Consider the following 13275-nt stretch of genomic DNA (forward strand, 5'->3'; position numbering starts at 1 on the left):
TTCGATCGAGTGAAGCCCAGTACAGAATGAATCTTCAAATATTGATAAGAAAGCTCACTAATTTGCAGTGTCGGGGCAGATGTTAAGACAATTAAGTTTGTTTAATAGTGCTTAAATAGGGGTTGTCCTCTGCCAGAGGAGGGAAGGAATAGAAAAATATAAATGAGAAGCTTCGTTTGTTCCACAGAAAAACATATGGAAGTAAGAAGAAAGAATGGAAAAACCATGAGAAGCTGCCGCAAGTTCGGAAAACCCAATCCCAAGTTTTGAGGAAACCACCAATAATACCGCTTCCGGTTTTCTCTTCTTTTGAACCCGCAGTGGACACCAATTTTTGTCCTTCCACTACTGTGGGACTGTGGGTCCATGGGCTCGTCAGTGAGTAGTCTTATCGTCAAAGGCTTAAATCTTAATTTTTTATTAATTTCTGATACTATTTCTAATGTATTATCTGGTGTGGATCTCGAACCGGGTTACCGATTTTGCCCCATTGTATCTGGTATAGTGCACCTAACTAGATGGGTAAGGTAGTCAATTTATATATTATATTGAGACAAAACAATTGGCTCTTGCGAATTCCGAAACCGTTGGCAAAACCGCCCACGGGTTCTAATTAACTCATAGTTTCAGTGATCTAATCATCGGATTCATCACCATCTCTCTCTGTGTTCCTATTTAAGGTCTCTGTGTCTACCTTATCCTAACAAGCTTAATTCAAACTGAGATCAGAGGTTCACAATCCAGAAACTTTAACTCTACTTGATTTTAGAGATTCAAAGAGAAGCAACAACAGAAGCGAATATAGAACAGAAAATGAGTTCCACAAGCAGAGCTTGGGTCGTGGCTGCAAGCGTTGGGGCTGTCGAAGCCTTGAAGGATCAAGGGTTCTGTAGATGGAATTATGCCTTGAGATCCCTCCATCAACATGCCAAGAACAATTGCGGATCTCTTTCTCAAGCCAAGAGACTTCCGTCTTCCTCTTCTTCAATGGTGATGGCTAAGAAGGTGGTTCCCAGCGATGAAAAGATGAAGCAATCGGAAGAATCTCTGAGAAAAGTTATGTACTTGAGCTGTTGGGGTCCCAATTGAGAGCTCCAAATGAGGGCTGTATTACTCCAATTTCGTCGATTCTGTAAATACTGATTGAGAACATTAATTGATTCTAGACGATAAAGTAAAAAAGATCACACTTCATTAGTTCCTATATCATTTGTTTCCTTCTATTCCATTTTTGCTGTGCTCGATTTCTGGAAGCAATTGCAGGTCTAGTACTCGCATCATCAAACATAATCTCCAAATTAGATAAAGGGTTTCATTAATGGAACAGAAAAATTACATGCCCCTTATACTTGTCGTCACTAGATCTTTCATCTAACCAGAAACTAGCATTTACAGAAACTGTAATCCTTTGAACTGATCTAAATAGGCTGTGGAATCATTAAGACAACTATGATTTTTATTTCAACCGGAACTCTCAGGATCTAAACACAAATTGATTGGTTACTCCAGAAGCAAAACAGATTGATTGATTACTTGGGACCCCAGACGATTAAGTGCACCAGAGTCTCGGCCTTCTCTTTTTCTCGTCTCCTCTTCATCTCATCGCTGTTATTCCTCATCCCTTGTTTGCTTATGTCCCCAGAAAAGTGCCTTATAATTTGGTTGCCTGACCCCGTCAAATTGCTTCTCTGCATTGCTTTGAAAGCTGACTCGAATTTGCAAATCCGTGCATTACCACTCATCTCTATCCCTATCTTTCGTTTTATCAATTATCAGAGATTTCTTTGAAACAAGAGATTTGATCTGAGTGAAGAACTATAAGTAAAGAATCTTTCAATGAAAGGAAAGCTCACTGATATGCTGTGTCAAGTTAATTGTTAAGACAAGTTTATCATCTAATGGGGCTTAAATAGGGATTAAAAATTAAAATAGTTAATTGCATTTGATTATTAAGGAAGTTTCTTGAGTCTTCAACCGTGCTCCTGTGCAAGGGAGGAGGAATTAAACAGGAATAAAACAGAAGCTTCCAGAAACTAGGATTGGTTTCCCAATCCCAAGTCTGGGCAAAACCACCAACTTCTCCAAAAATACTACCAATTCTCTAAATAATAATACCGCCCTTTGGTTTTCTTTCCTTATACAACTCCTCCATGGCCCAAGGGGTTGAAATCGTCTGCAATTTCGATTTCGTATAATTTCGTGAAATACCACTTTTAGGGGGTGATACGTGTATTGATATCAATGCAATGGTTTAGATTTGGTACAATTAATAAAACCTTAAATCAGTGAAAAATCATTTAAATCAGATCTAGACCATTGCATTGGTATCAATACACGTGTCACCCTCTGAAGGTGATATTTCACGGAATTGTACGAGATTGGAATTGCAGACGATTTTTTTCCATGGCGTAAGCCTGGACTTTTTTAAAAAGAGTAAAATTGTTAATACGATCAGGTTTCATGGCTGTCCGAAGAGTAAAATTGTTAATACGGTCAGGTTTCATGGCTGTCCGAGTAAGTCTCCAATCTCATAAGGGTAAAATAGTATTTTAATTTCAATCACTAATAGATTAACACCATCAGATTTCATAGGCTTCAAGTAATAGGTTAAATATATTAAAGTGTCAAGTTACCTGGCCATGGTACAAGGTGTCCAGGTTATTATCCCTATTTTTTACTAAAAAAAATTGAGATTTGGATTAAAATCTTTCCTAAATAATTTTAAAATTAATGATTACTTTGTGATGAGCTTTTAAAGAGATTGATCATAATTTTTAAAATACTGGGAGTTTAATAAAGAAAGGTACCTTCAATGAATCTGGTTATCCATTTAGCTTCAATTACTGATCTCCCATAATCTACTTAAGTGGGTTTTAAAGGAGTATTAATTATAATCATTGCCGGCATACCATGGGAAGTGAGAAGTAGGCACAAAGTTTTATCATCCCCACTTGCATGGGCTGTGGTCCATGGGCTCTTTATTCGTTTTATCTTCAATTCTGAATTCTCTTACTTTTCAGTTTGGATTACCGATTTTGCCCCCTTTATCTGGAACAATACTTCAAACTAACTGTATGGGTAAAATAGTCAATCTAAATAATATGGATGGATATGAAACAGTGGTCTCTGAACTCCGAAACCATTGGCAAAACCGCCCACGGGTTTTCTACTATATGGAAACTTACCATCACAACCTCATCTCTCTCTTACTCTGTCACTCACTCTTCCTATATAAGGTTTCCGCGTCTACCTTATCCTCTCAAGCTGACATCGATCTCCTTAGTCACTGGTTCACAACTCATAATCTCTCAATAGAAGCAGTAACGGTAGCGAAGAATTGAAATGAGTTCTACGAGCAGAGCTTGGATCGTGGCAGCAAGCGTTGGGGCTGTCGAAGCACTGAAGGATCAAGGGTTCTGTAGATGGAATTACACTTTGAGATCCCTCCATCAACATGCCAGGAACAATTGCGGATCTCTTTCTCAAGCCAAAAGATTTCCCTCTTCCTCTTCTTCAATGGCAATGGCTAATAAGGTGGTTCCAAGCGATGAGAAGATGAAGCAATCGGAAGAATCTCTCAGAAAAGTAATGTACTTGAGCTGTTGGGGTCCCAATTGACATCCAAATCTCTCTACTTCTCATGATTTGTGCCACTCCAGAGCTGTATTACCCCTTTGTTGCCCAATCTGTAAATACTGATTGAGAACATCAATTGATTCTAGAGGACAAAGTAACAAGATCATGCATCATTCTATTTATGCTGTGTTTGATTTCTGGTTGATTGCGTCTCTATTTATTCTGTAAATCGGAATATGCCCTAGATCGCTGTAGTTTTATTAATCTGGTTCTAGTTCACTTACCGACACTTGAAATAGACACTGGATCTAAATTACCTGAGTTCTGTGTCCTTGCAGAGATGCAAGTCTCTTCGGACGAAATTCGAGCTTTCAATATTGGGATGCTTCTGGGGGATCTAATAAAGGTCAAGATGTTAAAAATGATATCAGTCACCGAAGCTTCAAACTTGAGAGGTTGAAGAGGAATGACCGATCGGAATCGGTTCTTGCAAATTTTGTGCCTTTGAGAGGAAATAATGCTTCGAGGGTAAAATTGATTTGAAGAGAAGGTTTTGCTTGCTTCCTGAACCTGAAGTTCTATATTCATTCTTCCAGAAAAAATAAAGAGAGAGAGAGAGAGAGGTTATTAGAACAAACAACAAAAATCACGAAGAAAATGAATATTAAAACAAAATGACATAGAGATATCACGTCCACAGGCGATGGTGAAAATGAATCTGGAGTGAAAACAAGTATATATTATAATAATGCTCCATTGTATATATGTGATGGAAGAAAAATTACAGTGGAGCTGATATATACTCCTTCAACTTGAGTCGTCCATTAGGTCACATTCAGGCCGGTTATATCGAATCATTGGAGTTTTGTCTCACACATTATGCTACCGTCACAGACCCTAGAAAATAATCTCTTTCAAATCACCACCAAACCACCAAAATATGTCACATTAGATCAAGAATTCATATCTCATAATGATCAAGAATTTGAGACAAACATAATACTACGTTCATCGGCAAAGATGGATGGAACTTTTCAATTGCAAGCGGTAGATAAAGTACTTTTTTAATAAAACAGAAAATTATATGCCTTTTTTTTTTTTGATAGGTAAGAAAAGTTATATTAGAAAAAAATAATAAAAAACAAAATAAGGTGACCATTCCCCCTATTAGACAAGCCAAAGTAAGGGAGAGCAGCCCCAAAAAAACAAGCAGAATAGACCTTGCATCACAAAGGAAAATTGAAAAGGAACATTTCGACACTCGAAAAGAAGACTATGGAAGAATTAAGTAGCCCAATCATGAGAGCGAAAATAGTACGGGGCACTTCTGACGCAATGACTCTTTCGCAAAGAGCTTTTGAAAACCAGATGGGTCAGGTTTCTGAAAACACCATGACCAGAGTCATTGTCATCATTGGTCAACTCTGACTCTTCCTCAGGAAAATCCAATGAACCATCTTTATTATCAACTTGATGGGCCACCTCGTGGTTCATCTTTGTCTCTACCCCTAGAGAGATAACAGTTGTCGTTACATCCCATTAAAAATATGAATGAATGATTCTCCATCATAGGGATCATTTTTTAGATTCAAATTTTCCATAGACTTTGAACTCTCTTTTGAATCCATCTCATTATCGGGATTCGAAAATGGCATAGGCTCTGAAAGCTCATCCGAGAAAGCAGCTAAAGAACTATCAACATCAGGATCAGGATTCAAGTTACATTCAAGGGTTCTAGAGACTGACTTCTTCCTTGTGGAAGATGATCGGATATAGAAGGTAGAATATTTTCCTTCCTCAAAATTTGCCCTTAATAGATTTTCCACCATATCATCTATGTTCTCATTATCTTCTTCTAATTGACACGCCAATGTTTTTAATTATTATTGGTTGTCACTAAAGCTTTCATCCAACGAGAAACTAGCATTTACAGAAGTTGTAACCATTCGAACTAATCTATAGGATGTGGAACCATTAAGACTATTGCCCTAGCGCAAATTACTAATAGGATATTTGTTTCAATTGAAATTCTTAAGTTCTAAACTACACATTGATTACTTGGGACCCCAGCAGATTAAGTGCACGAAAGTCTCTGCCTTCTCCTTTTCTCATTTCCTTTTGATCTCATCAAAATAATTGTTAAGTTTGTCTTGAATTCTTGGCCTTTTTTGAAGATTGACCCGTTCTGAAATATTTTGGTGGCGATCTAAATGGAAAGTTTTCTGAGATCTGTGATGGAAACAGAGGGGTTGGGCCGATAGGCCCAAGCCCGGAGCCACCTGATTGACTCCGACCCGATGGGTCGACTAGCGACTTGGAGTCTTGTTGAGAAAGTTATTGTATTTTTAAGGTTTTTTCGAGTTAGGGTTTCATGGCAAGTTTTCGCATCGTTGCTTGGGTGTAATCTCTTTTCTGTATAGTGAAACATCTTCTTTTTTGCCCAAGTACGTAGCACACCACCCTGGTGTGTGAACTTAGTTAAATCTTTGTGTCGTACGAATCTTTTATCTATTTATTTTCGTATTTTTTGGTGTTTGATCTAACAGTAATTCTTCAAAATCTCTCATTAGGTCATGTCTCCCGATAAATGCCTAATTTGTTTGGACATGGCAGACTTTGCCTAATTGCTTCTCTGCATTGCCTTGAAGCCTGACTCGAATTTGCAAATCCTCGAATTGCCACTCATCTTTGTCCCTCCTCTTCCATTATACCAATTATTAAAGATTTCTTTGAAACGGGAGATCCGATCGAGTGAAGACCTGTACAGAATGAATCTTCAATATTAAAAGGAAAGCTCACTGATATGCAGTGTCGAGTTAGATGTCAAGACAATTAAGATTGTTTAATAGGGCTTAAATAGGGATTCTCCTCTGCAATAGGAAGGAGGAAATAGAAAAATATAAACGAGAAGCTTCGTTCCATAGAAAATATATGGAGGGAATAAAGAAAGAATGGTAAAACCATGAGAAGCTGACGCAACTTCGGAAAACCCAATCCCAAGTTTTGAGGAAACCACCAATAATTCCGCTTCCGGTTTTCTCTTCTTTTCAACCAGCAGTGGACGCCAATTTTTGTCATTCCACTTGGGTGGACTGTGGGACCGTGGGTCCATGGGCTCGTCAGTGAGTAGTCTCATCGTCAAAGGCTTAAATCTTAATTTTTTATCAATTTCTGATACTATTTCTAATGTATTATTATCTGGTAAAGATTTCGAATTGGATTACCCATTTTGCCCCATTGTATCTAGTATAGTACACCTTACTGGATGGGTAAGCTAGTCAATTTATATATTATATTGAGACAAAACAATTGGCTCTTGGGATTTCCGAAACCATTGGCAAAACCGCCCACGGGTTCTAATTGACTCATAGTTTCAGTGATCTAATCATCACCATCTCTTGCCCCCTTCCTATTTAAGGTCTCTGTGTCTACCTTATCGTTTCAAGCTCAATCCAAACTGAGTTCATAGGTTCACAATCCATAAATTCTCACTCTACTTGATTCTCGAGATTCAAAGATCAGAAGGAACAACAGAAGGGAATACAGAACAGAAAATGAGTTCCACGAGCAGAGCTTGGATCGTGGCTGCAAGCGTTGGGGCTGTCGAAGCACTCAAGGATCAAGGGGGGTTGTGTAGATGGAATTACGCCTTGAGATCTCTCCATCAACACGCCAAGAACAATTGCGGATCTCTTTCTCAAGCCAAAAGACTTCCCTCTTCCTCTTCCTCTTCTTCAATGGTAATGGCTAAGAAGGTGGTTCCAGGCGATGAAAAGATGAAGCAATCGGAAGAATCTCTCAGGAAAGTTATGTACTTGAGCTGTTGGGGTCCCAATTGAGTTCCAAACCTCTCTACTGCTCACCACATGTGCCACTTCATAGCTGTATTACTCCCATTTTGGCCATTCTGTATATACTATACTGATGATTAAGAACATCAATTGATTCTGTGGGAGTTGTCACTAATCTTTCATCAAACTAGAAACTAGCATCTATAACCCTTTGACTGATCATATATAATTAATAATGGCTGATGAATTATTTGTATGCTTAATTTAAGAATATACAAGCATACGGATACAGTCCAACCCCATTCATAGCCCAGCTCACATCCACATGTCCAATCATGAAGCCGCGGTGCTCTCCTCCTCTTCAACCTTTATCCATTTCTCATGATATTCCTTTTTCGATCATTAGCTGGACTCTGAGGCCATCTCCTATGACTATTTGAACATAGGAACTAGTACGTACGATAGATAATTACAGTACACTTTAGCCCCACCAAAACAAATATTTCACAATGCGGTGACCCCTCACCAATATTTCCTTGTTGCATCTGTGATCTGCCTAACCCCTATCCATCTCTCTATATCTGAAACAGAAGTTTCTCTGTGCCGCTGGGTACGTGTGTTTATCTCTTTTCTTCCCATATAAATCACTTTGCTATCCTCTAATGAATAATTTTATTTTATTTCACATTATTAGTACGTTCTTTTATATATCTTGCTTAAAAGATAAAAAAATCTTCTACTATAAAGTGCCAAAAACAATAAGGCTAAGGGTTTTCTGGAAAAGTGGTGTGGCTGTTAAGAATCCCCCCTTTCACAAAGCTAGGCCTTGCATTGGCTTGGTTTATATGTTACCATAAATTTTTGTATGCATCAACTAAAAACATCGGCTGTTTTAGGTAAGAATGAATTTAGGTTAGGTACGATCAATTCCACCTATTTGCTTTTGATTCATTGAACCGTAGTTTTATAGTTTTACCTGATAAAAGATATGATATATTTTAAGGACAAAGTTTTCTGTTTAAGTGTTCTCCTTATACCATAGGTACATGAGGCACGAGCCGACATGACCACCCTACCTCTTGGGGGACCCCGTATGTAAGGGGACCTTTCAGACAGAAAACACCTCTCTTATTTTTATTTAAAAAAAAAGGGAATTAAATAAAAATATTTCCTCAAAAATATTAAAAATTTTAATTTTTTATATTTTTTAAATAATGGATACTTTATGATGAGTTTTAATAGACAGATTATACTTTTGAAAAGACAGCAATTTTAATAAAGAAAGATACCTACAGCGGATCTGATTATGTATAATCCAAAAAGTCCAATTATTGATCTCCCATGATCCAGTTAAAAGTGAGTTTAAAAAAGACTATTAAATGTAAGCATTTCCTGTATATTATTGGGAAGTGATATGTGGGCACCTAGTTTTGCCATCCCACTCGCAAGTTGCAAGGGGCTGTGGTCCACGAGCTCTCACTTCAGCAGTTTTATCTTCAATTCTGAATTTCTGAGAGACAATTTAGGGCTAGTTTGTCTAAAAATATTTTTAGACAAATTATTTTGTTTTTTCTGTTTCTATGTCTAAAAATAATAGAAACGATTTTTATTATTTTTATGTTAAGAAATGATTTTTAGAAATACAAAAGATGTTTGATTTTTCTGTTTTTTGAAACATTTTCAACAATGTAGTCGAGTTCAAGACATGTGAAAGCATGGAGTTGTAGGAATACAACTCACAAGTGAAGGCATAACTTTGAAGTTGCAAGTATGCCTCACGGAGATGTGCTTCAGAAGAATGAAGGCATTCCGAAATTGTATGGGTTGAGGGTTTGGGTAGGTTGAGTGAAGTATCAGGTTTTCATAATTTTGGCCGCTCCCATTTGTTTTTACAAATAGAAAAACAAGTTTAACTTGTTTCTCTATTCATGTTTCTAAACACAGAAATAGACATAAATTTTTATTTCTATTTTAAAAAATAACTGAGACAAACAAAAAAAAAAAAAAGTTTTTGAAATGTTTTTCCATTTCTGGGTATAAAAAAAGGAAAAAACTGTTTCCGGAAGTAAAATCAAAGTCCCAGTCAAATTAGATTATCAATTTTACCAATTTTACCCCTTGTATCTGGTACGGTGCCTCTTATCTGCATGGATAAAATAGTCAATCTGTATATAATATGGAGATGAAAGTAATGCTCCTCCGAATTCCCAAACCATTGGCAAAACCGCCCACGGGTTTACCACTAATACAGTTTCAATGGTCTTATGACTTATCCTCACCATCTCTCTCTCTTCTCTCTTCCTATTTAAGGTTTCTGTATCTACCTTATCCTCCCAAACTGAATTCAAACTGCTCTCACTCCACTTGATTCTCGAGATACAAAGAGAAGCAACATCAATAGCGAAGAAAAGAAATGAGTTCTACAAGCAGAGCTTGGGTTGTGGCTGCAAGCGTTGGGGCAGTCGAAGCACTGAAGGATCAAGGGTTTTGTAGATGGAATTACGCCATTAGATCTCTCCATCAACACGCCAAGAACAATTGCAGATCTCTTTCTCAAGCCAAAAGACTTCCCTCTTCCTCTTCTTCAATTGAGATGGCTAAGAAGGTGGTTCGATCCGAAGAGAAGTTGAAGCAATCGGAAGAATCTCTGAGAAAAGTTATGTACTTGAGCTGTTGGGGTCCCAATTGAGCTCCAAATGTTTCTACTGCTAATGACTTGTGCCACTCCGGAGCTGTATCACTCCTATTTCCTCCAATTTTGTAAATACTGATTGAGAGAACATTGATTCCAGAGACGAAGTAAAGAGATTATATACATCATTCCTAATTTCTTATCATTTGTCTTTCTATTCCATTAAGCTGTGCTCGATTTCTGGTTAATTGCAATTTTACGACACGCATCAACAATCAAAATCTCCCAATCATGATTGAATTCAAGTCTGTTACCGTCTCAATCGAACTCAACAATAAGCTTACCCTGTTAGTTATCTGTTCAGTGATGGCTGAAACCCAATCGCGCAGCGGAAGGGATCGGATTGGGATCATACATATCCAACATTCAGAAGATAACTTCAATGAAGCGATTGAAACAGCAATTTGACCTTTTCCCTCTCTCATCAACTTTCACTTGTAAGGATAAATCAGAGAAAGGTTTGGGTTAGGTAGTGGCTTTATCCAATCCCCGACTCTTCATGTTGGTTGATGTTAATAGATACTGATAAGAACTGAACCTGATTCCAGAAATTAGATTGGAATTGATGAAATCCGTCTACCCCGATTTCAATGGATCCCGATCCTGCACATCTTCTTGAATTGGTCGTTTCAAATAAGACTTGCCTCTAATAAGATTTACAGGTTTTTTCAATCGAAGACTTTGAAAAAAAATCACAAATTTGCAATTGTTTTTCTTCTCAATTCCAATTTTTAGGGTTGCAGGCCTTCCGATCAATTACCCATACTCAAATTCTGGGATTTTAGACCTTGACGATGAACATATTTAAGATCCGAAAGGATGAAGCTCTCAATCACTCGATGAACAATGTAAAACCTACAGGTAGAGGAAGACCCTGTGGGCTTTCAAAACCGGTGGCGGTTTTGTACACCACTTGTGAGTTGGTGTCATGGTCCACAGAAAAAATCAAAACCACGTGTAGATATCTGAATTAATTAATGAAATGAAAACCACTGCGCAAGAGTCTGGGAGCCCGAGCATCATCCACTGTTTCGTTTTGTTTTCCTCGTGCTATCAAAAGAGTGAAGTTTACCCAAACTCAAATCCTCCACTATATATGGGCTATTGATTCCACGAAACATCAATCTGAGATCGAAACCTTTTTTTGTGCTATCAATCGTCTTCTTCTTCAGTGTTAATTTTCGAAGATAGAGTGAATTTGGGAAGGAGTGACGACGATTGATGAGTTTGAGGTGCACAAGCAGAATCTGCATAAGAGCTCTTCAAGGGTTGAAAGACCAGAGATCTCAAGGAACGATGACTGAACTCAAGTTCCACAGTGGGAAACCCATATCGGAATCAGGGGCTTCCAGTCAAATCAAATGGGTTTCCGGTAGTGCCGATCCTTCAAAGAAAGCTGCATTGGACGAACAGCGAAGAACCAGAAAAACTGAGAAAGCTGAGAGAGTCATGCATCTTATCTGTTGGGGTCCCAACAATTAATTCTTCCATATTTTCCCCCATTTTTCTTGTCCTGAAACGAAATCAGTAATTCTTTTTTCTTTTTTTTTTTAAGAAAAATCAGAAATTTCTGCAGCTATATTACTTCTCAATCAATATACGGCTTCTTTCTTCTGTAGAGTTCTAATTAACATTGTTCCCCCCAAACTTTCAGATCCTGGCCTGAATCGAGTTTCTGGATTAGCTTCAGGGGGCGTTTGGTTCGAATTATCCATCGGATCAGATTCCAGGGATTCAGGATTCTGGATCTAACTCATATGAATGAGTTTTTTTGGAATAATTTCTTTTTGGTAAAAAAACTGTTTGGTTATCTTGATTCTGTCACTTGATTCTGAATGAAAAACTGTTTGATTACCCTGATTCTGTCATTTGATTCTGAGTGAAAAACTGTTTGGTTACCTTAATTCTGGTCATTGATTCTGAGTGTAAAACTGTTTTGTTAGCTTTGAGTCTTTGAACCCATGTTCTGTTGGCAAAAAAAAAAAAAAAAATCCAAAAAACAAAACTAAAAACTAAAACTTGTTCCACCCATGTACTTTATTTTTTATTTTTTTCTTTTTCTTTTTCTTTTTTATGGTAATATGTGAAAAGTTTAACTGATGGACATCTCTATTACTGATGGCCTTTAAACCTCGGTAGAGTAGCCCTCCATAGATGAGAAATAAAGTCATACCTAAAGAGAATCATGATCTGTTAGTCAGGTCAGCAGTAATTTCATATGCTTCAGATCTGAAAATTGCCCAAACCAGAGCATGATTTGGATTATGGAGATAGATCTTCTTCAAAGTGGGTAGAAACAATAGTCTCCAATGACTTATACAAGTAATATAGGTCCTTAGGACCAAATGAGAGAAGAAGCATGTAAAGGTATAATATAGTATTGAGTTCATCCAGGTACTAGTAAATGATAATTAAGTCTTTTTATAAAAAAAAAAAAAAAGGATAATGAACTCAATATCATTATAATGGCTTCGACCTTTTCTTTTCCAAAAAATTCCAAAAAAGTTCATCCTACATTTTTGTTTAAATCAAGCTTCTTGACTGTGTCAAGAACATCTCTCAGCATCCTCGTATGACCTTCCGATTCTTTTATTGCACCGTTTAAGTATCCTTTGATATAGTCTGATGAAGGGGAAGAAGACGATGAAGTTGAGGTTTTCAAGCATAGTGACCTAGGTGGAGTCTGGTAAGTATGATAACTTGGGCTTGAATTTGATATCCATTCGAACATTCAACAACCTTTGTTTTCAACCTATAAAGCAAATATAATCATCTTATAAGAATACAAGGAAATAAACATTCAAATCTTAAACATTTGAAAAAATAAAATAAAAAATAAAAAATTTAAGAAATTCATACCCTAGTTGATTGTGGACAACACAAAAAATATCGACAATAATTTGCACTTGTCTTCGTAGTTCTGACCTTACACTGACCGTTCCACACTCACACATCTTAAGATGGTCAACCCATATGAAGAAGGGGCAATTCATTGAACATTTAAAAAATTTGCTTCCAACATGTGACCCTGACTTAGAAGTGAAAATTGAGCAATCTTTCTCACAGTAATCACACTTCGCAATAGCACAAGCAGACACATTCGATATCATCTGTAAGTTAACACAAACATTTTCAAGAGAGGAAATATACATAAAAAAATACTATTAAGTACGCCCCTCATCTGAGTGTGATGGACAGATATGAGGTAATAAGAGA

The 13275-nt window shown here is 37.2% G+C and overlaps 4 protein-coding genes across 4 annotated transcripts; all 4 read left to right on the forward strand.

Annotated features, from left to right (window-relative positions):
• Nucleotides 1–656: 656 nt before the first annotated feature.
• LOC122094185 lies at nucleotides 657–1204 on the forward strand. Its single transcript, XM_042664912.1, has one exon. The coding sequence runs from the start codon at nucleotides 814–816 to the stop codon at nucleotides 1087–1089; it is 276 nt and encodes a 91-aa protein (XP_042520846.1). The 5' UTR covers nucleotides 657–813; the 3' UTR covers nucleotides 1090–1204.
• Nucleotides 1205–3229: 2025 nt separating this feature from the next.
• LOC122094134 lies at nucleotides 3230–3758 on the forward strand. The gene has a single exon (XM_042664826.1). It carries the CDS (start codon nucleotides 3343–3345, stop codon nucleotides 3616–3618), a length of 276 nt encoding a protein of 91 aa, XP_042520760.1. The 5' UTR covers nucleotides 3230–3342; the 3' UTR covers nucleotides 3619–3758.
• Nucleotides 3759–7007: 3249 nt separating this feature from the next.
• Nucleotides 7008–7542, forward strand: LOC122094190. Its single transcript, XM_042664916.1, has one exon. The coding sequence runs from the start codon at nucleotides 7131–7133 to the stop codon at nucleotides 7413–7415; it is 285 nt and encodes a 94-aa protein (XP_042520850.1). The 5' UTR covers nucleotides 7008–7130; the 3' UTR covers nucleotides 7416–7542.
• A 2146-nt stretch (nucleotides 7543–9688) lies between these two features.
• Nucleotides 9689–10204, forward strand: LOC122093474. Its single transcript, XM_042663821.1, has one exon. The coding sequence runs from the start codon at nucleotides 9781–9783 to the stop codon at nucleotides 10054–10056; it is 276 nt and encodes a 91-aa protein (XP_042519755.1). The 5' UTR covers nucleotides 9689–9780; the 3' UTR covers nucleotides 10057–10204.
• The last annotated feature ends 3071 nt before the right edge of the window (nucleotides 10205–13275 follow it).

The sequence above is a fragment of the Macadamia integrifolia genome, chromosome 11 (assembly GCF_013358625.1).
Source record: "Macadamia integrifolia cultivar HAES 741 chromosome 11, SCU_Mint_v3, whole genome shotgun sequence".
Taxonomy (NCBI): domain Eukaryota; kingdom Viridiplantae; phylum Streptophyta; class Magnoliopsida; order Proteales; family Proteaceae; genus Macadamia; species Macadamia integrifolia.

Coding starts and splice junctions, on each gene's coding strand:
- LOC122094185 (XM_042664912.1), top strand. CDS start 814: ATGAGTTCCACAAGCAGAGCTTGGGTCGTGGCTGCAAGCGTTGGGGCT.
- LOC122094134 (XM_042664826.1), top strand. CDS start 3,343: ATGAGTTCTACGAGCAGAGCTTGGATCGTGGCAGCAAGCGTTGGGGCT.
- LOC122094190 (XM_042664916.1), top strand. CDS start 7,131: ATGAGTTCCACGAGCAGAGCTTGGATCGTGGCTGCAAGCGTTGGGGCT.
- LOC122093474 (XM_042663821.1), top strand. CDS start 9,781: ATGAGTTCTACAAGCAGAGCTTGGGTTGTGGCTGCAAGCGTTGGGGCA.